Source organism: Neoarius graeffei, chromosome 9, assembly GCF_027579695.1.
Source record: "Neoarius graeffei isolate fNeoGra1 chromosome 9, fNeoGra1.pri, whole genome shotgun sequence".
Taxonomy (NCBI): domain Eukaryota; kingdom Metazoa; phylum Chordata; class Actinopteri; order Siluriformes; family Ariidae; genus Neoarius; species Neoarius graeffei.
Window position 1 is genome coordinate 64,540,951 of NC_083577.1, and position 22,925 is coordinate 64,563,875.

The window sequence follows — 22,925 nt, forward strand, 5'->3', positions numbered from 1 at the left end:
CTCCACCCTGTCCCATCATTCATTACCTAATGTGTGTAGCTGTTCTGTGTTTAGCCTTTAACTGGTTTATCTGTTTTTACCCTCTTGTTCCTTGTCTTGATGTGGAGACTTATTGTTTCCTGCTTTAAATTTGTGTTTAGTGTCTTGACGCTCACTTGTTCAACTGTTTATACTAGTGCATCTCGAAAACTTTCATATGTTCTATATTCATTACACGTAAAGTGCAATATTTCAAGCTTTTTTGTTTTAATTTTGAGGATTATGGCTTGAAGCTCAAGAAAATCAGAAATCCAGTCTCTCAAATTATTAGAATATTTCTTAAGATCAATCCAAAAAGGATTTACAATACAGAAATGTCCAACTTCTGAAAAGCATGTTCATTTATACACTCAGTACGTGGTTGGGGCTCCTTGAACATGAATTACTGCATCGAATTACTGCGTGGCATGGAAGCGATCAGCCTGTGGCACTGCTGAGGTGTTATTGAAGCCCAGGCTGCTTTGATAGTGGCTTTCAGCTCGTCTGTATTTTTGGGTCGGGTGTTTCTCATCTTCCTCTTGACAATACCCTACAGATTCTCTATGGGGTTCAGGTCAGGCAAGTCGTCTGGCCAATCAAGCACAGTAAAATCATGGTCAGCAAACCATTTGGTAGTAGTTTTGGCACTGTGGGCAGGTGCTAAGTCCTGCTGGAAAAGGAAATCGCCATCTCCATAAAGCTTGTCAGCAGATAGAAGAATGAAGTGCTCCAAAACCTCCTGATAGATGGCTGTGTTGACTTTGGACTTGATAAAAACACAGTGGACCAACACCAGCAGATGACATGGTACCCCAAATCATCACAGACTGCAGAAACTCTGATGTTGTCTCTGGTTCAGGAGTGGCTTGATATTAGGAATGCAAAAAAGTTGTAGCCCCTTTCCTGAAGACCTTTGCATGCAGTGGCTCTTGATGCACTGACACCAGCCTCAGTCCACTCCTTGTGAAGCTCACCCAAGTTCTTGAATCGACTGACAATCCTCTCAAGGCTGCGGTCATCCCTGTTGCTTGTGCACCTTTTCCAGCCAGCCTTTACAGCAATTACCTTCTGTGGCTTACCCTCCTTGTGGAGGGTGTTGATGGTCGTCTTCTGGACAACTGTCAAGTCCGCAGTCTTCCCCATGATTGTGGTTGTGTGTACTGAACTAGACCAAGAGATACATGGTATTTATACGATTTTACTCAAACTTGAAATGAAATACTCATATTTTGAGATTTTTTTTTTATTCCTATTCTTTAAGTTCGTTTCTTAAGACACGTATTTTTTAGGATGTTACCTCGTTTGTTGACAGTTTCGGCGAACACTTCCGCCTTCTTCAAAACAGTCACCAGATGTCGAGTGGTGACGTGCCTTATCAGCCGATGTACTCTATGGAGGCGTAAACGTCCCGCTCAATTTGACAGGTAGTCCACACCTCCTGCTGTCAGGTCGCTGCCCCAGGACTGCGCTCCAGATGTGTGACAGCGCGTACGCTCCCTCATCCCGGTTCATAGTCCTCTGCGCCCGCTTACGTATCTCCACTGCCTCCAAAATCCAACGCGGGTATCTATTCTCTTCAGCGCGAATGAATCTGGCCTCTTCCCAATTCATAATATGATTTTGCCGTTTGCAGTGGTCTGAAATGGCTGATTTTAAGTTTTCTTGGTTTGCTTTTTCTTTTTCGGATCTTGTGAGTCTTTTTGTTGTTTCTTTTTCACATTCTAATTGGTGTTCTTTCCTGCGAGTGTGGAAGCATCTGCCCGTTTCACCAATATAGACTTTATTGATTGAACGGCAAGGGATTTCATATACGACATTGCATTTATTGTCCAGTTGTATTTTGTCTTTGGGGTGAACTAGCAGCTGTCGGAGGTTCTTGTATGGTTTGACCGGGGTGTTGATGTGGTATTTCCTCATGGATCGTTGGATGCGTTCTGTAACTCCTTTTATGTATGGTAATGTGACAAAGCCCCGGTTTGTTTTTTCTGTGTTTTTTCTTGTTTGTTTTTTTCCTTTTTTTGTGTCTGTAATTTTCCTTTTTGAATTGCCCACGGTGGATATTGGCAGTTTTTTAATGCCTGTTGGATGTGTTGTTCCTCCTCCTGTCTGTCTTTCTCCTCCGTGATGTTCTGTGCTCGGTCGTATAGTGTTCTGATTACTGACATTTTGTGTGTGATGGGATGTTCAGATGTCCAGAGAAGATATTGGTCGGTATGTGTAGGATTTTGATGATGCTACCCGTCTGGGCTTTGGCCTATAACTATGGTTACTGGACGTGCCTATATAAAACAAACGGAGGAGTTTACAAACTTGTGTCTCACCCATCTCTATTGCACATTACATGCAATTTTTCTTTTAAACTCAACATACATGTATGCACTTTAAGTAAAGCAATAAAACAGACTGATTTTACTATCCAGCCATTATTTGTAGCCACTTATCCTGTTCTACAGGGTCGCAGGCAAGCTGGAGCCTATCCCAGCTGACTATGGGCAAGAGGCGGGGTACGCTAGGTTATCGCAGGGCTGACACACAGAGACAAACAACCATTCACACTCACGGTCAATTTAGAGCCACCAATTAGCCTAACCTGCATGTCTTTGGACTGTGGGGGAAACCGGAGCACCCGGAGGAAACCCACGAAGACACGGGGAGAACATGCAAACTCCACACAGAAAGGTCCCCGTCAGCCACTGGGCTCGAACCCAGGACCTTCTTGCTGTGAGGCGACGGTGCTAACCACTACACCACCGTGCCGCCCTGATTTTACTATTATACTGTATTTGTTTTACCATAGGAATGAAGGTAACCTAGTGTCATATACAATAGCATAGACCTTGTTAAGTTAACTATAATGTGTGTGAGAGTGGACAAGACTGTTCAGTAAGTTTCTACAGTGCTGTGACATCACTCATCACACTCCTCTTGATATTCTGTATCTGAGATCTGTCGAGGACACTGCTATTGTTACTTATAAGTAGTATATAACATCCTTAAATAAAATGTCGTGATTGATGTTTACCTCAGGTGCTTTAAATAAAAAAAAAAAAGTGTAACCCAATTCACCAAGTCAATATTTACCAACTGCAAAGTTCAGCCTAAGGAATAAACAAATGTATTGTGGATTAAAATGTCTGATATATATTTCGTCTAATGGCCATAAACAGCTGCAATCACATAGCAGGCGTGTACCTGAACACCACAGAAAGACCAGAATGGAATGGCTGAAAGAAGTCTTTCTTCGGTCTGTGTAACGAGAGTGTTTAGACCTTGTGGAAAAAGCAGCAGTGTGTAGCAGCAATCTTCTAAAAAGGAAGGACCACACTGACCAAACCTCACACACACCACAGAAAGTCAGTACAGAGCGTACTGTGACGGCTATAGGGGCTCAGAGCAACGTGTGAAGAGGATGAAATACCTTTTTAGCTCTTTGGCTTATATTTGGTCCTTTACTAAGCAGCTTTTCAATCAAGTATTCCCGGTTCTATTAAGCAGAAAAGAAAAAAGATTTTAAACTTTAAAGCACAACAAGCTGTCTAAACTGCAAGTATAAATAAACAAATAAAATTACAAACCGTACCTTGGCTTTTTGGAAGAATTTACATTTCAAAAGTTCTGACGCAGTTGGCCTGTGGAGATGTGAAAAAGTGCTTGAGAACGTAAAAATGTCATGTGGGCATTCTTAAAATAGACGTAGATTTCCTGCATTACCCAGGACAGCTAATTAAGGTAAGGTCCCCTGTATACAACAGCAAATATTTAGCATAATTGCATATGCACAAAACATATTTTAGAGTAAGCCTTGGGTATAACTACTGGCATCAGCTCATTTATATCAATTTGACCATAATTGAGTTTTTCTACTGGGAGCTTTGTAACATAGAATCCCTTTATTGATTGTGACTGAACATATGGCACAAAGTAGAAGCCCGGAGAGAGATTTTCTTTCTTGGTCATTAAAAAAAAAAAAAAGCACACTTAAATAAAAAAAAAAATGGTCATTATTTCATAAACTTTCAAACAAATTTGCTGTTGTTCATCTAATTTTCAAAGTGGGGAAATAGAATCATGTACCTCTTCGTCGGGTCTTTTTGAAGGCACAGAGTTATTAGTTTCCTAAAAGATTTCCCATATTTCTTTAGCATCTCTTTATCCTCCACTTCTGTCTCTAAAGTTGGGGGATCGTTCTGCAGTGTCAGCATTAAGACCTACACGACGGGGTGAGGAAATCAGGGTCACGATCACAATCAGCTGGTCAAAGAAAAACTTAACTGCATTGCATGATGCCTCAATTAGATGTTTAATTATACAAAATTTACAAGTGCATTTCAAAACACGACAACATGTCAGTGCATTATTTGGTTATAAGGAAACTTTTCTAGAATTTTAGCAATACAGCATCTACCGGTACCTTCATGGTAGACCTGTCAGACTTGCTTATTACAGTGTAGTGTCCCTCCCATGCCAGGATCTGGTTTTCCCAGGCAGTCTCCTGTCCCAGTACTAACCAGCTCTTTGAGGCGTATGGATGCGGCACCGATCTCCGTTTCTACAGCCCTCGGCCTCTTGCCTATTATACAGCTAGGGTTACAGTGGGGGGCTAGTCCTCTGGTAACCACGAGAGCTTGACTCCCCACTCACATCTGTATTACAGATGTACCTTGCTAGATGGCAGTAGGTACCATTTTTATGATGGTCTCTGGCAGGGTGCGATTTGTCAAAAAACCAGAAGGGGGGGGATGTTTTTTTTTTTTAATCATGAAACGTCACAAAATTAAGGTAACAATAGGCTAACAGCTCAATAACATCTGATGATATCAAATGAATAACACTAAATGAAAACGAACACTAAACCAGAGATAGTAAATTCATCTTCCTGTCTCTCTGACTAAATACACGAACACTAACACACAACAAAGTTCGCATTGCTTGTCGCGTTGCTGTGATGTTTCTCTCCCTCCGGATTAAATGGACAGTGACTCGAAAATCACTAAAATACATGAATACTAAATGAACAGTTTGCTCTGATGGCGCAGTTCACATTGTGCGCAGCTTTCCGATTTAAACTGTTTTTTTCTCATCCTTATACGTCCTGTTTCATGGACTGTAACGGATTTGCTTATTTAGTAATTTTAATACAGAATTTACTTTGAAATTATAATCAAACACTCCAATGTCCCCCCTAAAAAAAAAAAATCAGCCGTGAAAAAGGCGGCATCCGCCAAAAGGCGCGCTGTTTGCATTCCTGCATAGAACGCAAAGATATTGTTATTATCTACAATGTATCTATTTGCTGGGGACGTTCGTGAACATCAAAGCTGCCACTTCGGGTCATTTTGAAAGTGAGTGCAATGTAGACCATAGAAAACTGTGTCACAATATGCCTGTCATGTCAACTTTTTTTTTTGTTTGTTTGTTTGTTTTATTGACGGGGTTGTCCCCGAGGATTTTTTTTCAGCAGAGATAAAAACCAGAGGGGGGGATGATCCCTCCCAGCAAATCGCACCCAGGTCTCTGGTATGAACTGACCGCGAGTAGAACTCGCGAACTCCCGGTCGAGAGGCGGACACGCTAACCACTAGGCCAACTCGCGGTTACAGTGTAGTGTAATGACTCTATATTGTCCCACCAGGAAATCAAAAAAACATACCACTTAATATTAGTTTCCTGAAAGACTTCCCTGATTTTCCTAAATATAAAAATCACCCTCTAGTCAAGCTTAGAAAACATTTACATAGGAAGTAATTCAACACTTCTCAGTGCGCTTTCTATTTTTGTTTGACTTCTATTCACTACACAGTATTGAAAACAGGAAATAATACCCTCACCTTCATCGGTGGGTATCGATGATAGGGTGCAGATCCTGTGGCCAATTCTATGGCAGTGATCCCAAAACTCCAAATGTCAGCTTTGAAATCATAACCTCGTACCTGCAAGCAATATTTAACAGTTATTCCACGAAAATCAAGTCGCACATGAGGTGATAGCCGAGTTGGCTATAAGCCATGTACAACAAGATTGAGTGGAATAACTGTTTTATTCTATCCACATTCACTGGATTTTGAGAAACGGAGCATTTTTAATTTTTTGCAAATTAAATAAATAAAAAACTTCATACAAAACGTCCGACAAAATCATTTCCGCTTAGAATGTAAACAAACCGGCAAATTGATAGTAGCAATTGGTGAAAAATGCTATAATAAATCAAACATTCTTGAAATATATAAAAAAATAATAATAATTAAAATAAAAAAAACCGGCGGCACGGTGGTGTAGTGGTTAGCGCTGTCGCCTCACAGCAAGAAGGCCCGGGTTCGAGCCCCGTGGCCGGCGAGGGCCTTTCTGTGCGGAGTTTGCATGTTCTCCCCGTGTCCGCGTGGGTTTCCTCCGGGTGCTCCGGTTTCCCCCACAGTCCAAAGACATGCAGGTTAGGTTAACTGGTGACTCTAAATTGACCGTAGGTGTGAATGTGAGTGTGAATGGTTGTCTGTGTCTATGTGTCAGCCCTGTGATGACCTGGCGACTTGTCCAGGGTGTACCCCGCCTTTCGCCCGTAGTCAGCTGGGATAGGCTCCAGCTTGCCTGCGACCCTGTAGAACAGGATAAAGCGGCTACAGATAATGAGATGAGATAAAAAAAAAGCCTTATCAAATACTTTCATTCCATATTTTGTTGCTTTTTTGTATTTTTGTTTTCAAGTAGAGTTTTTATTTCGTCCTCGGTTGGTTCAGCAACACGCGCCGCCATTTTGTTTTTCTCTACTCACAGTATAGGAGCTGATAGCCTAGGAGTAGAGTAGCCAATCAGAGTGCACGATTGCTCATATCCAGTGAATGTGGATAAAATAAAAGCTCATACATAACAGATATAGTAACTACTCAGAGAAAGCACATTGAGATACAGTGTCAAAATATTAAGCTTAAACATGTGTGTAGAGCAAAATCCAGAAAAAAAAAAAAAAAAGTCTCGTGAATTTTTCCTGACATAATATAATGACGTCATCTCTGGGTGGTCCCAGTCTCTTATGGAGTTACTACATGCAATAGCAGTAAGGAAGGATCACAAGGATCAGCGGTTCTGCAGCAGAATGGTTGACGCTGCTAGCGTTACACTAGGGACGTACAGTAGGACAAGAGCGTTGTTTCACATTGAACTTGATTCAACTTTCTGAGAACACAATACTCATCAAGGTCACTTGAGTGTATCCTAGGAACATTTCAGGCATTTTGACCAATCAAAGCAGTAAGATTCTTATCAGGGCAGGACGTCTGAAAAAAACGAGGGTTTTTTTCTTTGGGTTTTTTTGGTGAAAGCAGTGTTTCATGGACCCAAGCTGAACAAGTTTCTCGCTCTCTCTCCCCTTTTTTTTTTTTTTTAAACTTTCCTCATCCTCCAGTCTCAAAGCTACCAAGAGCAAAAATCTTTTACTGGTCTCCATTTTCCAAGTCTTTTTTTTTTTCCATTGTTGTACAGAACATTATTGCTTCGCATCACTGAAGAATGAGATAGAACTTTGTTTGAGTCATAGAATTATTATGGTCTGAGCACTGCGTTACGCTCGGCCACTGCCGCTTCATTTTTTCAACGTGATCCCCACCTAATGCTGATTTCATAAACAATCCTACCTGTTCCATCACTTCTGGAGCCATCCAACACGGAGTTCCCACAAACGTTTTCCTAACTTTATGTCTGGTTACGTCTCCTCCGGTTGACAGAAATGCACTCACACCAAAGTCTGCAATGAGAATTATTCATATGATTAACGGGAAAAGCTGAATCTGTCACAGTTCAGTACTTTTCCGAAACCTGCTTAAAAGTTGTATTTGGCAGCAAAATAAGCATACAGTGTAGAATCAACTAGACGAGATTAATATTAAATTTGCAACTGCTTTATAAAAGGTTCCTCAAAGATTTTTGCATTATATTTCAATGTACATAATAGTCACAAATAATATGTATGAACGCCGGTATTGAACGTATGCATGCATGCAATCCCCAACAGATCCAGTGCTGACACTATTCCCTATAACTGTACATTGTTTTAATGATTTTGTTGTGAGGACTCACACTTATTGAGATGGGAAATAATCATAAATAATTCTAAATTGTAAATAATCCTAAATAAGATATTTGGAAAGAAAGAAAGGTCAGTGGGCTGAATTGAAGAGTATCGCAAAACTATTTTTCCGATAACAATCGGACGTTTCAGGACAATATCTGTCTCATACTGACACTAACTACATGATTGGCGCATCCCTAATTTGAAGTAGACGTTCTCCAGCTTGCAGCCTTCATTAATCAGTAGTAAACAAGGTCAGCATTGGTTATCGAAAATCAGATCAATATGCCTGCATTAGATTTGCCATTTTACTTATCAGGACAAAAACAAACCCCATGAATACATCCATTTCAATCCTCTTTTTCAGGACATAATTAACAGCTATTCCACGAAATCGAATCGTACATGAGCTGATAACCAACGAGGCGCATAGTGCCGAGTCGGCTATAAGCCATGTACGACAAGATTGAGTGGAATAACTGTTTTATTCTATCCACAGTCACTGGATTTTGAGTAAAACATTGCATTTTCATTTTATTTTTTGCAAATTCGATAAATAAAAACTTTATACAAAACATCTGATAAAATCATTTCCGCTTAGAATGTAAACAAACCGGCGAAATAACTGTAGCAATTTGTGAAAAATGCGGTCATAATAACAATAATAATTCTTCAAAAATAAAAAATATATACGCTCTTACCATCAAATACTGTTATTCCGTATTTTATTGCTTTTTTTGTATTTTATTTTCAAGTTTTTATTTCATCTTCAGTTGGTTCATCAACACACTTCACCATTTTGTTTTTCTCTACTCACAGTATAGAGGATTTCGACGTGACGTCACAGGTCACGTGACGCCCCGGTGTCCGCCATTTTGAAGGTCAAGCTAGCTAATGTCAACAACAGTAGCTAGTATGTTACTGTAGCAATGTTTACGTTCAGTCATTTGGATGACTGTTAAAACCTTTCAGTCTCAAGTTTTTCCTTTACTGTATTTACTAGTTTACTGAGCTAGTGCGCTCGGGCAGGCTGGGAGCGCGCGCGCTAGCTCAGTAAACTAGTAAATACAGTAAAGGAAAAACTTGAGACTGAAAGGTTTTAACAGTCATCCAAATGACTGAACGTAAACATTGCTACAGTAACATACTAGCTACTGTTGTTGACATTAGCTAGTGCTAACAGCTAGCTGCTAGTGCACTGCTACAACTACACCGACCCTAATAATACAGTTCTTGGTCATTGCCTGGTAACAGCAAATTTATAACGGGCCATGTCTCAACAGACTAAGAAGTTATTTCAATGACATTTAATAACATTTTGTTTATCCTGAGGACCGAAAGTAAATGAAAATGTGAACAAACCTTAGCTGTAATAAGATGGCGACCACCGGCTCCAGGGACGACCCGCTGATGTAGGCATGTTACCCAGCCTGGTTTTTAACGACATAGGTATACAGATCATGTGGGCCGAAGTCAGGTAAAGACGAGGGCTTCGTGTACTTCCGTACGTCAGTGAACAATCCTGGTGGAAGCAGCTAAACGTCGTTCTCTAAGCCTGCTAACCTCAATTTTTGCAAATACCTCTCCCTCTGCTCGCCCTGTAAATGCCCTACGTCGCTGGATAGTGAAGGTGTTTTCTGCATCTCGCTCCTTTTTCTTTTATGTTTTTTCCCTGGTATTTCCCACACGCCTGACTGCAGGTCAGGAAGATCACCCGCGCTGCAGCGCTGCAAAGCCAGAAAAAGATAGCCTGGTAACGTGTACGGATCACGTACACCAGCATCATTGATTTTCTGGTGATATCGCTTCTTACTCGCGTCATCTAGGCTGGATAAAATACTCGACAATGAGACTTCGTCATGATCAACAGTGTATTGCTACCGGTAGTCGCCATATTTGCGACTGTCAAAATGGCGCCGTCTATTTGTTGACATGGCAACGGTCACGTGGGTCGAAAACCTCTATATAAGCGGATAGCCTAGTAGTAGAGTAGCCAATCAGAGCATGTGTTTGCTCATATCCAGTTAATGTGGATAGAATAATCTCTGTTATTGCTGGGTTTTCTATCATGTGACTTTTCTTAGCGGTTTTACCGGAAGTGAAATAGCTGGTGGTCTAAATGGCTGCCGTAGTGCAAACAACTAGCGATAACTTATCAGAGTACGCTCGTAATCTACTGTAGAAGCCACTATTCGCTTTAGATATATTCAGGAGATTGCTATGTGCAATGGAATCGACCCGTACAGTCTGGGAAAGAAGGATTTGTCATACGATCTCGAAAACGACCCTTCAGTCAAGTTCCCCGACATCTCAAACTGTCTGGTGTTGCAGACGTCCTTCTACACCGCAAATTAGATGAAAGTATGGAAGAGTATGGAGGCTTACAACTTTTTTGTATGTGGCTGGGTAAAGGACCCCGGTATCAAGTCGCTGCCGAATGAATCCTGTATTGTTTTTGCCTGTGCAAGTATGTTTTGTTTTTTTTTAAACTTTTCGTTCGCGTCTTTACAACAAAGCGCTGCAAGTGTAAACAAACAGTTCACTTGATTCTCACTTGTGTTGGCTCTTATCTCTCAGGTAACTCATTCACAAAGATCATCAGAAACCCCTTTAAAGACCTGAGACTGGTCTATAAAGAAACTTAAGACCAATCTTAACCCATAGACCAGTCTAAACTACTTTAGTGAAACCAGCTGCAGAATAAGGGCGACTCGTCGCCATAAATGTTGACGACCATTTCGGTGGTTACTTTTAGTTTCTTCAAACCCCCTCCTCCAGTGGGGGTGTTTTTACGTTTGAAAATTTCTTTTTTTGCTTCTTGGACCATATTTTTAAACCGTTTCTGCACGGCAGCAACATCTCTTCTCGCAGATGGATTAACGCTATTCACAGACGACGTTATTTTTTCCCACACTTCATGTTTTTTCTTATTGCTACATTCTTCGCTGAATTTGCCTAATAAAACGTCTTTGTAGGAATTAAATTCCTCTAATATAGCCAGATTTTCCGAGTGGCTAAACGGCACTGAACGACCACTGTCCGCCATTTTTTTTTGTTTTGAAAAGAGTCTTAAAATACCCACAATCCTTTGCAGCATAGTACGACTTAAGATAGTCGGAGTCTTAACTGCTTTGTGCAACAGTATTTGTTAGACGTCTATGCTAAGCCCAACTATACCCGCTGTCTAAGTTAAAGTCATAGTCTAACTTAGTGAAACCAGCTGCTGGATCTTAGTTAAACAAGATGGAGACGTGATCATGGCGCATTGTGACTGTACGGCTGGGGAAGAATTTTGTCGTGACCTTCATGCATATGGACTTTGAGGAGTAAACAAAAGAAACAGCTGGGGACTTTAGCGCTTCGTGAATAATAAAAAAAAAAAAAAAGTACCGTAAAATAACGACACACAGCAAGAAAAGTACTTGGAGAACACTAAGGACATCGCTGAGAGGGAAATACAAACCTTTCACCAAGTGATCACTGCAAACTCGAGCATGCTTCGACTCGGCTCTCTTCGATTTCAGTGAGAGGTTCAAAAGCCACATTTCTCGATGTCTTTTTGTGAAATCCTGTGTTCGTTCACCTTTTTTTTAGTGCTGTCAAGCGATTAAAATATTTAATCGCGATTAATGTCGCGACAGTCATAGTTAACTCGCGATTAATCGCAATTTAATCGCACATTTTTGTCACATAAAAGACCATTGTAATTCTCTTATCAGCATAAAAAAGTGAATGGGCTTGCTTTGTACCAATGTTTTTTTTTTTATTGCAAAGCATAACACGTCTTGACACAGCCACTGCAAAGTGAAACCTAAGCCAAGCACCGGCGTGGGGCTAGCAAGAGAACCATGAGTGAAATAATCTACTGTTTGAGTTAGTCTACAACTAAAGAGAGATAGGTTACACAGTGGGCGGCACGGTGGTGTAGTGGTTAGCGCTGTCGCCTCACAGCAAGAAGGTCCTGGGTTCGAGTCCCGTGGCCGGCGAGGGCCTTTCTGTGTGGAGTTTGCATGTTCTCCCCGTGTCCGTGTGGGCTTCCTCCGGGTGCTCCGGTTTCTCCCACAGTCCAAAGACATGCAGGTTAGGTTAACTGGTGACTCTAAATTGACCATAGGTGTGAATGTGAGTGTGAATGGTTGTCTGTGTCTATGTGTCAGCCCTGTGATGACCTGGCGACTTGTCCAGGGTGTACCCCGCCTTTCGCCCGTAGTCAGCTGGGATAGGCTCCAGCTTGCCTGCGACCCTGTAGAACAGGATAAAGCGGCTAGAGATAATGAGATGAGATGAGATGAGGTTACACAGTGACGGTAGGCTTGACATGCTTGATTATAATATAAAGTACACTATTATATTAACTTTAAGTTGTTCGTTGATAAATATTGCATTGAATCTGATCTTTACTGTTTCAGCTCACTTAACACATTTTGTACTTTTACACTTTCTGCCTGTTGATGCGTCGCGCTGTCCAATCAGAGGCGGCCAAATTTGCATATTACAGGAAGGATTTCTGGGATAGCATTGAGTTTACAGTTCAGAGGGATCTGGCTTCTTTAGACGCTGTCTTCTTAAAACTGAATAAATATTTAAAAAGAGCCAAATGAGCCAGTCTTTTGAACGGCTCTTTTCAAAGAACGGATCACAAAGATGTGGATCCCATCAAAGAGCCATAAATCCCATCTCTACTAGCGTGCCCTGCCCGCGCTGGTTCTTGGGGGGCGGGGGGCAGAGGACTCTGGCTGTGCGGGGCGTGGCATTACAGTCTAGCTGCTATCGGTTTTCTAACCAAAGTCTCTGTTCCAAGTTCCTGGCAGTTTCAAAAGCTTATGAAAAACCTACATCATGCCACAGAGCGTTAATCTCGCGATAAAAAAATTATCGCCGTTAAAATTGAGTCAAGTTAACGTGTTAATAACGCGACATTTTTGACAGCACTACTTTTTTTTTTTTTTTATTAGCTCACAGGGAACCCTGAGGAAACTCATCAGTTTCATGGTTTGATCGATTCGAACAACCTAAAACAACACGAGCGTAAGGCATTTTTCATGCGAGCAATGCACCTTCTCTGTACAAATGCTTTGTCAACTGAGCTTTGGTAAACCGCCAGCTAAAGTTTTGAATAACTAATGAGGTGGATGCGACATCACGTGAAACCCAGCAATAGCCTTGTGTCATCAAATATACACTTTCCTACTCATATCTTCTACCTAGCCCAGAGAGGAATAAGAATAGACTAGACTATTTATTATGTAGTACTTAATGTAGTATTAAGATATAAGTAACAACGGTAGAGGAAATGTAGAAACCGAGTTAAACAGGTTTCACTTAACTTAAGGCATAAAACAATGGCTTATTAACTCCTTCAGTGTAAATAAATATAACTGACACGATCATTAAGGGTTTAAGATAAAACATAAATCTTATTGGTAAAACCCAGAAATAGCACATTAGCCATGTGCACGCTGACTCTGCAAACTAATTACTGCAGCATTTTCCCAGCCAAGGAAGTTAATTAATGAAGAGCTCTTAAAAAAAAAAAAAAACTTTTATAGTTACAGGAATCCTTTAATCCGATCTTAATTGGTGCTTTTCAAAAAAAAACAACACTTTAAATAGGATTAGACTTGCTACTTGACCGTACAGCATGCGACAAGCATTTGGAAACATATTTAAACAGACTCTAATGCCATGTACACACGTAGCCGGGTATTTTTAAAACCGAACATTTTCCCCCCCTCCGTTTATAAAAATGTTTTATCCACACCACCTCGTCTTCGAAAAAAATCCCTTCCACACATAACCGAACATCTGCGTTTTCAATCACATTCATAAGCATTCCAAACCTGTAGATGGCATTATTTCCCCAAATCCTACCCCCTAATCACATCGCCTGTGCTCTTGGAGCAGTAGTTGGGCTTCTAAAATTAAACATGTAAATAGCACCTGCACAATAATTAACGCTTTCAAGGCACTACTCCGATCCATTACTCTTTAGCTAGCCACACACTACGCCGATTTTCAGCGTACCGAGCCAACTGAAGTCGCGAGTCAGGCGTAAAGACGAGTTTTCAATGGTACCGACTCATCTCACAGCCGATTCGAAAAACTAATCGGGAGCCAGACTGATCGGGGAGAGTCGCTAGCAATAGCCAATCATATCTTTCGCATATAACACGTGACATCATTAAACACAATTTCTAGCGCGAGAAATACGTGTTGGTAGCACCTAATGCAGGTATACACTGTAATTCCATAGACTGAAGCTTTATCCATAGACACAGTGGGCTGGAAAGCCACTCTGCTCAAGTTGTGTGGCTGAATTCCAAATCGCTTTAACTCCCCTATATAAGTGCACTATTTAAGGTTGGGAATAATAGCTCATGCAGCCTAGATAGTGCGCTACATATTCCGTGTTGTGTCATTTGTAATTCAGCCTGTAGCATCTTCAAGTGTTGGATTTAACAGTAACTATATCCAATAGCTAATCACAAAGCTATTAAGTTGTCACGTGTCGCTTCAATCGCGACTGCACTCGTCAACAGTCGGGAGTCGGCTCTGAAATGGGTCGGTTCGGTACCGCGTGGATCGCCGTGGTGTGCGGCTAGCTTAAGTCCATGCTTAATCTGGCTTCTGCAGTAAACAAAGGTCGCACGTTTGACGTCAGGGCAGATTTGTTGTCATTTTTTTGGCGCAGATTGTGACGTTCTAAAACGCAAAACTCCGGTTATCTCTGTCTACACGAAAAGGCATACACGGAGTTTTCAAAAATCTTCACTTTGCCCGGAGTTTTTTTAAATATTCGTTTTTGATGTGTTTTCATGTGGATGACAGGCCAAAACGTAGAAAAATATCTTCGATTTAGCAGATACCCGGCTACGTGTGGACAGGGTCTTAGGGTGGTTCTAATGTGTTATTTTAAGCATGCTTATGCACAGAAAAACATACGTTTTAAATTATGCAAACGAGTTTCCAATGTGATGCCTTTTATCATTTTACTAGTCGACACAAAAATTTCAAATGCATTTCACCATGCCGTTTGATGCCCCTTGTCACAATGTTCTATTTCACAGAATTTAAAAAATATATATATATCCTCTGGTTCAGAAGGTGATGTACTGTGAAGCAAACCTGCTATCTGCACGGAGCCGTCCTCTCCCAACAGGATGTTCCCAGCTTTCACGTCCCTAAGGTCAAACATTAAGAACATGTTCTTTGTTCATTCCTTTGTGACACAAGAGATGTCTTAATTACTGTACGTTTCCAATACAACATACACCCAATTACCAGTTTATTAGGGACACATACCTTGTATCTACACTCACAGGATGTTTTATCAGGTAGGTGACTCTGTACTGTGGGTATATTGTAACCCTTTTGCTTTGCACAAATTCCCCCCTCTACCCTGTGCGTCAACAGAAAGCCACCGCTACAAATAAAGCTTTGAATCCTTGAATCTGGAGTCTCAAATCAGATATTATTTAGGTGCTAGATTATTCCCAGGGCGGCATGGCGGTACAGTGGTTAACTCTGTCGCCTCACAGTAAAAGGGTTCTGGGTTTGAATCTTGCGGCCGACTGGAACTTTTCTGTGCTGTGGTTTACTCCGACAGTCCAAGGACATGCGGATTATGTAAACTGACGACTAAATTACCCATGTGTGTAAATGGTTGCTAGTCTCTATGTTAGCCCTGCGATAGACTGGCAACATGCCCAGGGTGTACCCCACCTCTCACCAGAAGTCAGAAGGGATTGGCTCCAGCTTCCCCGTGACCCTGACAAATAAGCGGTATAGATGATTAATTATTATAAAGTGGCATGCAAAATTTGGGCATCCTTACTGAAAATGTCTGTTACTGTGAATAGTTAAGTGAGCAGAAGATGAACTGATCACCAAAAGGCATAAAGGTAAAGACGACACATTTCTTTTCAGCGGTTTCTGCAAGATTTGTGTATTATTTTGTACAATTGGAGGGTGAAAAAAGAAAAGGAACACCATGCGAAAGTTTGGGCACCCTAATACATTTGAGTTCTCAGGTAACTTTTACCAAGGTTCCAGACCTTAATTAGCTTATTGAGCTGTGGCTTGTTTAAATTCTTCGTTAGGAAAGGTCAGATGATGCAGATTTCAAAGTTGTATAAATTCTCTGACTCCTCAAACTTGTCCCCAAAATCAACAGCCATGGGCTCCTCTAAGCAACTCCCTCGCATTCTGAATAATAAAATAATTGATGCTCACAAAGCAGGAGAAGGCTACAAGAACGTAGCAAAGTGTTTTCAGGTAGCTGTTTCCTCAGATCGTAATGTTATTAAGAAATGGCAGTTAACAGAAACAGTGGAGATCAAGGTGAGGTCTGGAAGATGAAGAAAACTTTCTGAAAGAACTGCTCGTTGGATTGCTAGAAAGGCAAATAAAACCCCCTGTTTGACTGCAAAAGACTTTCAGAAAGATTTAGCAGACCCTGGAGTGGTGGTGCACTGTTCTACTATGCAGCAACGCCTGAACAAATATGACCTTCATGGGAGAGTCATCAGAAGAAAACCGTTCCTGCATCCTAGCCACAAAATTCAGCGTCTGAAGTTTGCAAATGAACATCTAAATAAGCCTGATGCATTTTGGAAACAAGTCCTGTGGACTGATGAAATCAAAATAGAACTTTTTGGCCACAATGTGCAAAGGTATGTTTGGAGAAAAAAGGGTGCCAAATTCCAGGAAAAGAACACCTCTCCAACTCTGAAGCATGGGTGTGGATCGATCATGCTTTGGGGTTGTGTTGCAGCCAGTGGCACAGGGCGCATTTCATTGGTCGAGGGAAGCATGGATTCGAATAAATACCAGCAAATGCTGGAAGCAAACATCACACCATCTGTAAAAAAGTTGAAGTTAAAAAGAGGATGGGTCCTACAATAAGACGATGATCCAAAACACACCTCAAACTCTACAATGGAATACCTCAAGAGGCACAAGCTGAAGGTTTTGCCCTGGCCCTCACAGTCCCCTGACCTAAACATCATTGCAAATCTGTGGATAGATCTCAAAAGAGCAGTGCATGCAAGACAGCCCAAGAAACTTGTAGAACTGGAAGCCTTTTGCAAGGATGAATGTGTGAAAATCCCCCAGGTAAGAACTGAAAGATTATTAGCTGGCTACAAAAAGTGTTTACAAGCTGTGATACTTGCCAAAGGGGGTGTTACTAGGTACTAACCATGCAGGGTGCCCAAACTTTTGCTTCATGCCCTTTTCCTTTGTCATTTTGAAGATATAAAAGATGAAAAATTGTTTTTGCTTTAAATATAAAGGGAATGAGTCATCTTTAACTTTATGCCTTTTAGAGATCATTTCATCTTCAACTTCCTTAACTGTTCATAGTAACAGCAATTTTGACTAGGGGTGCCCAAACTTTTGCATACCACTGTAGCAGTATTCACTTACAACTCTGTCTTCACTTTTAGACACAACTATTGTGTTGGTTCACAATATGGACTGGTTGGTCTGGTTCTATCAGCAGATACTAAAGCTCTTCTCCCCCATGCACAGCTTGTGTTAATTATCTAGCACTTTATCAAGATCACGGCTGAGAATGATCAACCACTCAAATAATATCTGATCAGCTCTATTGTAGGCCCTTTCCAATCAAGTGGCTGATAAATTGTGCACTAATTGAACTAACTGGGCTTCAGACGCTATTGTATAGTGTAAAGCCTGGTGTACACGGGCAACTTCTCGTCGCAAGCGTATTGCGATTTTTGGACGTGAGTTTCCCCTCTCTGGTAGCTGCGTGTGTGAGTTATCTGCGACCAGTTGGCGAGCTGGGGAGGGGGATGAAAGGCACGTGGAAATCATGTGACTACTTCGCGGGCAGGGATTGGCTTAGCCTTTGGAGGTAATCACTTCGTTATCGCAAAGACATGCATACGCGGCGATATCTCTGCAACAAGTCAACAACTGGCGATTTTTTTTTGTCACAAAAGATCAAGCATGTTTGATACCTGCAATCTGTCGCAAGCAACAAAAATAAATAAATAAATAAATAAATAAAAGAAGGGGAAAAAAAGAAAATCGCCATCGCAAATATCCGCACACGAAGCAATTTTTTGCTTGCATCAAAAAGTTGCACAACCAAGCGACGGAAAAATCGCCCGTGTGCGCCGAGTTCAAGGGGTAGTGTAAATACCATAATTATATAGTGTTGAAGGAGTGTTGAAACAAGTGAGATGTACCAAATAAACTGGGAACTGAATGTTCATATGTCCCCATTTTGCATTAATAACTAACCGTCAACAAGAGTACCATTTTGTAGGATTTTCCTACCTGTGAATTTGTCCATTTCTGTGCAGGTAATCAAGACCCTCTAAAACTTCTTTTAAAATAGTAGCTATCGTGGCTTCGTCCAACACACCATTTTTGTGCTCCCCTTTGCTACATGTGTGCTTTATAATGTCCAATACTGAGCCTGAACACACACACAAAAATAAATATAAATAAATAAATAAATAAATAGGGTAGGCTTGTTGGATACAGATTTCCCCTACTTGTGATTTACCATTTTTTTTAAAAATATAAGTTCACAAAAAGAAATGACAGCCTAAAAAAAAAAAAGACAGGAAAACTAGCATCCAACAACTAGGGGAGGACCTAATAATAACAACAACATCAGCTGTATAGTCGGGAAATGCTTGCTGGCAGTGGCAATTGGGTAAAGCCAGTAGGATAGTGGATTCTGCAGTAAACCATAATAAATAGATAGACAGAACAAGTACATTTTCAATCAAATTATTTTACAAATCAGTTCTCCTTCAGTCAGCATGACCAACAGTTTTCTCCCCCGGATATATAATGCGGGGGGCTATAGCTAGTGCTCTGTCCATCTGGAAACATTTCAGTTTCCGGACCATAACTCAAATTATTTGTTTTTTTTTTTTCATGAAACCTGACAGTTATGTTAAGTCACTAGAGGAGTTGTGCCTTTTGACATTTGGGGATTTCTGTGATTTTTATGTTTTCCATATTTCCATGGCAACCAGTTCAACTTAGAAAAATTTAGAGTGGGGTTTCATGTGGGGGCCAGGGGAGGGATCGGTCATCTCCTGATGATTCTTTTTCCTCTTTTGATGAAGCTGGTGCTGTTAAAAGTATTAGAACATGTTTGAGTGCTGACCAGGGCAGGAGAAAAAAAAAAAACAGCAGTGTTAATCATTCTCATTATCACCATTAGATAGCATGTCTGCCTCTCGATTGGAAGTTCTACTCGTGGTCGGGTCATACCAAAGACCATCATAAAAATGGTACCTACTGCCATCTGGCAAGGCACACTGCAATACAGATGTGAGTGGGGAGTCAAACTCTTGCGATTACCAGAGGACTAGCCCCCCACTGTAACCCTAGCTATATAGGTGAGAGGCAGAGGGCTATGGAAACAGAGATCGACGCCGCCCAATGCGTTTCAAGGGCCTGGGTAGTACTGGGACGGGAGACTACCTGGGAAGACCAGGTCCTGGTGCGGGAAGGACGTATGATCACATTATTTATCAAGTGTTAAATCTAACACCCTGCGATGATCTGGCGACTTGTCCAGGGTGTACCCTGCCTCTCGCCTATAGTCAGCTGGGATAAGCTCCAGCTTGCCCGCGATCCTGTACAGGATAAGCGGCTACAGATAATGGATGGATAGATTTGACACTTCGTTGAAGGCATAAAAGTCATCTTTTAGATTAAAATATTTTGTCCTTTTTTCTCTTTTGGCTGAAAACCAAAAGGGATTGTTTTTTTTCTCCACATTTTTGGCCATTTTTTTTTTTAAATGGCATCCGACTAAATGTAGTTTTGTTGATGTCAATTATATACTTGCTTAACGTTAGTCAAGTGAAACATACATAAATATATGTGACGCCTCACCGAATCCAGGGACACATGTCGGCCGAAACGAATCCAAGATAATCGCAAAAGAAGCATTTTTTTTTCGAAATCTGTGATTTTTGTTTTTTTTCCATCATGTGCAAGTTGAGATCTTGAAGAATGCAATCAGTATTTCAGATAATAGATTGTTTTGTTGGAAAAGCATAAATTTTTTGTTGCAAATTGTCTCGTTTTTGTCAGGACTGTAGCCTGCTGGGGGGTGTGGGTAAATTACCATATGGGCCATTCACATGATGATTTAAGTCTTTTGTTTTGTTTTTTTCGTGAATCAGCTGTATGATACGAGCTGAGCTCGTGGCTACTTAAGCTGCATACAGGCATGTAATTTCACTATGGAGTGAGGAAGGTAAACAGAGCGCAGAGGAGCTGAAACACCGCGAAGCAAACAGACACACGGTTTTTACATCGGAGATAACCATTTCTAGCAAAAAAAACGCAACCAAAAGGAAGCTAGGATTACATTCCATCGGAGGCATTGGTGTGTGCAAGGCGCCGTTTCTCTTTCTGATGGGGTAAGTTTATTAATCTAAGGCTGTGTGGTTATTTTTGCATGTAACGGAGAGTGTTGTGGTTTGGTTAAGCCTAGGTCACAACCGGACGTACGATTTTTTGGCCGTGTGATTTTTGGCGTTTCCCAAATCGCTGCGTTTTTGTTTTTTTTTTGTTCATGGAGAAAGACGCGCGTTGGCCGTAAGTTTGTCTTGCAACCTGAAAGAAACGTAAGCGCCCGTAGAGTTTGTTTGACATGACAAAGAACCTCTGCGGCCGGTCTGCGGCTCGAAAATCAGCACATCACACGCGCGCTCTCGTGCGTTTCACACGCGCCCTCCGTGCATTTCTTGCGTTTTTTGCATGTAGACCGGCCGTAGGAGCACGTACGGCCGGTTGTGACTGAGGCTTTATATGAAACTAGCGTTGTGTTAGTTGTGTCATCATCGTGCTCTCTTTCTTACGGTGTGAGTAATTTTTCAACCACAAAACGTTAAAGTATACTTTAGGACTTATTTTTGTACTTCATAATTGTGTTGGGCATACTTTGCATGGAAGGAAAATTGACGTGGTGATCTTTGTTTACATGAAAGTAGTATCGTGCTAGCTCGTAGGGGGTAGGGCTTTCCTTAATATCATGCAAATGAGCACCATTATGTGCCCGCCCTACACCCAGAGTAGCTGAGATGGAAAACTTTGAGGGCGATTTTCTCCCTTTTCTGTTTTAAGAGGTATACACTTTCAAAAGGCCACACATTCTTCAAATATTGTCAGATCTCCATATGGAAGGCATCATTGGAAAGCTTAGAAACTGTACTTTCTGAATCTGTCAATAACTCAAAACGCCCCCGGGTGGACATGTGTCCCTGGATTTGGGCACATATTTCATTTCATATTAAGGGACTCCAAACATTCTCCATTTACCATGAAATGAGGGCGTCAGTGCAAGCAGCACAATTGAAACTCGAGATGATTAAAGCGAGATGGGAAGAAGGGGGCGAGGCAAATCTTGTGTGCACAAATCATGTGCAAATCATTCCAAATTCATAACACTGGCACACACTCCAATGTTAAACTGAAATGATCCTTTTTGAAATGTGTAAAAGGTCGGCAAGTCTGGACATATAAAACACAGTAAGTCATGGCGATATAACCTCGTGTAGAGATGATTAAATCATTACATCCAACAGCTTTTGCAAATTCTTTGTTCAGACCACACAATGATAAGAATACCCATATAAATTAGCAGGTTCACCTGAACAGTGCATCTCTGTCACCAAGGAGCTCCAGTGAATGGGAATGGTTTCTATAAGTGCAGAGGTGGATACTATTACCAGCAGCGTGGCTTATATGAGCCTCTGTTTCACTGTTGATTGCGATCAGGGGTGTCACTTCGGTCTTATAAACAGCACGGAGCACTTTACACTCTCCTGCAGGTGTGCTCCAAGATACTGTCCAAGAGGTAATTGGATTTATGTGCGTTCATACATATTTTATAAATGATGGAGATACTCATTGCAAAAATAATCCTTATATCCTGACTTCTCCGAGTTCGCTGGATGATTTTGAAATTCTCCTCCTGAGAAAACGTGTGCTTGTGTTGGGCCTTGGTGAAAATTAAAAGGACAGATGAAGCATTGTAAAGCATAAAATCGAGGATCTTCTTACCTCCACTCAGTAGTTTCATAACCAACCAAAGCTCATCCTTCACCACAAATGAGGTAAAATACGTCACTACATTCGGATGGTTGCACTGGCTCATGGCTTGGATTTCTTTCTAAATTAAAGACAGAAGATCATGAAATAAAAAAATATATATAAAAAAAAAAACACATGCACTTTCGTTGACATCAAGTTCATTAATATCATTATGTCAAGTGAATATGTGAACTCAAAGCATTTTGCCTGTATTTCTATTCTGTTTAATCTCTGCGTAGTCTAGGGCTAGGCAGCACGGTGGTGCAGTGGTTAGCGCTGTCGCTTCACAGCAAGCGGGTTCTGGGTTCGAGCCCAGCGGCCGACAGGGGCCTTTCTGTGTGGAGTCTGCATGTTCTCCCCGTGTTTCCTCCAGGTGCTCCGGTTTTATGGAATCAATTTTGTGCCAAAATGTTCATACAATACTTTTGAAATATCAAACAAAAACGACAAATCAAAATACAAAAAAAGAAAAAAAAGTAAATTTTTTTAGACTGGCAAACAAATTATTCGTGTAATCGTGCAAAATATCAGTCTATTACTCTTCAGAAACCTTTTATTTTTGTTCCGCGTCTTTCTCAGTTTTGTTTGACGTAATTTATTTTGGTTGCGATTCCAGCTTTCTCGTTTGCGCTCCCTGACTTTTTGCTTGCAGTTTTGGCACAAACTTCACGTGTGGGCGGGCTGTCCAGGAACGCATTCCCATTGGGTAACTTGTGTTTGACTGACAGCTACGCTCAGCCATTCCCTACTC

General features: G+C 41.2%; 1 protein-coding gene across 3 annotated transcripts in view; it reads right to left on the reverse strand.

Annotated features, from left to right (window-relative positions):
- The window catches only part of stk39 (serine threonine kinase 39), a 90,627-nt gene that overhangs the window by 49,688 nt on the left and 18,014 nt on the right, over nucleotides 1-22,925 (reverse strand). For 2 of the 3 annotated variants that reach the window (XM_060930086.1, XM_060930087.1), the window contains exons 3-10: nucleotides 22,145-22,253; nucleotides 18,383-18,524; nucleotides 15,203-15,258; nucleotides 7,644-7,753; nucleotides 5,847-5,948; nucleotides 4,093-4,226; nucleotides 3,599-3,647; nucleotides 3,437-3,502 (exon numbers count right to left, since the gene is read on the reverse strand). In XM_060930086.1, coding sequence (XP_060786069.1) covers nucleotides 3,437-3,502; nucleotides 3,599-3,647; nucleotides 4,093-4,226; nucleotides 5,847-5,948; nucleotides 7,644-7,753; nucleotides 15,203-15,258; nucleotides 18,383-18,524; nucleotides 22,145-22,253 — 768 coding nt within the window. The remainder of the gene's footprint in view (nucleotides 1-3,436; nucleotides 3,503-3,598; nucleotides 3,648-4,092; nucleotides 4,227-5,846; nucleotides 5,949-7,643; nucleotides 7,754-15,202; nucleotides 15,259-18,382; nucleotides 18,525-22,144; nucleotides 22,254-22,925) is intronic. The other variant, XM_060930088.1, reaches the window with a different exon arrangement.